The 2,266-nt window shown below is 23.6% G+C and overlaps 2 protein-coding genes across 5 annotated transcripts in view; both read left to right on the top strand.

Annotated features, from left to right (window-relative positions):
• The window catches only part of LOC102676974 (probable tRNA (guanine(26)-N(2))-dimethyltransferase), a 9,407-nt gene that overhangs the window by 743 nt on the left and 6,398 nt on the right, over nt 1–2,266 (top strand). The window contains 1 exon segment of the mRNA XM_006620281.2: nt 199–1,784. Coding sequence (XP_006620344.1) covers nt 199–1,784 — 1,586 coding nt within the window.
• The window catches only part of LOC102676740 (aldo-keto reductase family 1 member B1-like), a 13,863-nt gene that overhangs the window by 8,237 nt on the left and 3,360 nt on the right, over nt 1–2,266 (top strand). The gene's annotated exons all lie outside the window — the stretch shown is intronic.

The following is a 2,266-nucleotide window of genomic DNA, read 5'->3' as shown; positions in this document are numbered from 1 at the left end:
ATGTTATAAAATAATGTTAAAAATGTTAAAAAAATATTATATGATATATATATATATTATATATATCAAATAATATTTCTTTTTATAATACATTTCTTTTTATGAATTAAACTCCATTGCATTTCATTTTTATTAAATAAAAAATGAAATTATTTTTATATTTTTATTTATATGAAATTATAAATTAAATATTTACAGATTTAAAAAAATTAATTTTATATTTTTGCGTAACATGGAACAATGTGCAAAAAAACTAAAATTAGATAATATAAATATAAAAGAAGGAGAGGCAGAAATTCTGGTGAATGATACAAATGTATTTTATAATCCTGTTCAAGAGTTCAATAGAGATCTTAGTATAGCTGTATTAGCAACTTACATAAAAAATATAAATAAACAAACAATAGAGATAAATGCAAAAAAAAAAGATGAAATCTGTATATTGGAAGCTTTATCTGCAACTGGTTTACGTAGTATTCGGTATGCCAAAGAAATAATGGGTATAAAACAAATTATAGCAAATGATATTTCTGCAAAAGCAGTAGAAAGTATTAAAAAAAATATATATCACAATGGAGTTGAAAATCTTGTAAAACCAAGTCAAGAGGATGCAACATTGCTTATGTACCAAAATAGAAAAAGCAAATTTGATGCAATAGATTTAGATCCATATGGTTGTCCTACAACATTTTTGGATAGTGCAGTACAATGCGTATCAGATGGTGGATTACTTATGATTACAGCTACAGATATGGCTGTATTAGCTGGCAATTCTCCTGAAACTTGTTATCTTAAATATGGTGCTATCTCATTAAGAACTAAAGCTTGTCATGAAATGGCATTAAGAATATTGTTGCAAAATATTGCTTCACATGCTGCTCGTTATGGTAGATACATAGTACCCATACTTTCTATAAGTGCTGATTTTTATATAAGAGTATTTGTCAAAGTGTTTTCCAGTCAAATTAAATGCAAAGAGAATGCTACAAAAATTGGAATGGTATATCAATGTACAGGCTGTGAGACTATTACTACTCAATCATTATGTTATAAAAAGTCCTCAGGAAACTATAAATTAACATCTTCACCTTATGTGGATCAATCTTGTAAAATTTGTAATTATAAACATCATGAAGGAGGACCTATATGGTTAGGTCCTTTACACGATCAACATTTTGTATCTGATCTTCTATGTAATTTAAGTGAAATGAAATTGGGAACATTGAAAAGGATAGAAGGAGTTTTAAATGTTATTCATGAAGAGCTAGATATTCCATTATATTATACTCTTAATCGTTTAATGTCTATAATCAGATGTATTACACCATCAATACTAATATTTCGATCTGCATTGTTAAATGCAGGATATCGTGTATCATATTCACATGCGTGTAAAACATCTATAAAAACAGATGCTCCAAATGAAGTTATATGGGATATAGTACGTGCATGGGAAAAAAATAATCCCATAAAAAGAAATAAACTGTCAAATGATAGTCCTGCAATAAAAATATTAGATACACCAATAACTACAAATGTTTCATTTGATATACATCCTCTAGCCAATCCAGTATCCAGACAAAACAGGCTAACACGATTTCAACAAAATCCTACAGTTAATTGGGGACCTGGAACACGTTCAAAAACAAGAATAGATTTAGAAAATGGAGATGAAATTCCAAAAAAGATAAAAAATCAGAATAAAAATTCTAAAAAAGAGAAATCACAAGTAACAAATGATATGGAAAAAATAAATTTATAAAATATTTTATTTCTATTTGTAAGTCTTTATTGAAAATATAAATGTATATAAATGTATCAATTAATAACTTCTCATAAATATAATAAAATTTAAATATAATTTCTTTTTTTTATATTTTAAATATATATTTTATAATATATATATTTTAAATATTTTCTTAAAATTATAAACATGAATATATTTATTACTTAAAACTTTATATCATTTTTTTCTTAAAATATTTAAAAATTTAAAAATCAAATATGTTCACACAAAAAAGATATAATATTTAAATATATATTTACAACAAAAAAAAGTTTTAATATTATATAATAATGTAAAATTGAAATATAATTGAACCATATACAGTATTTATATTTAAATATAATCATGAAATGAATTATGAAAATATTTGAACACATATAAGAAGATAAACAGCTTTTATCTTATTTTTGCATATCAGCATTATGATTATCATATTCAATTAATATTCAATTAAAATTACATACCTAATATTTTTTAAAT

The sequence above is a fragment of the Apis dorsata genome, unplaced genomic scaffold (assembly GCF_000469605.1).
Source record: "Apis dorsata unplaced genomic scaffold, Apis dorsata 1.3 scaffold_499, whole genome shotgun sequence".
NCBI lineage: Eukaryota > Metazoa > Arthropoda > Insecta > Hymenoptera > Apidae > Apis > Apis dorsata.
The sequence above is the reverse complement of the archived record's forward strand: the minus strand, read 5'-3'. Positions and strand labels throughout refer to the sequence as shown.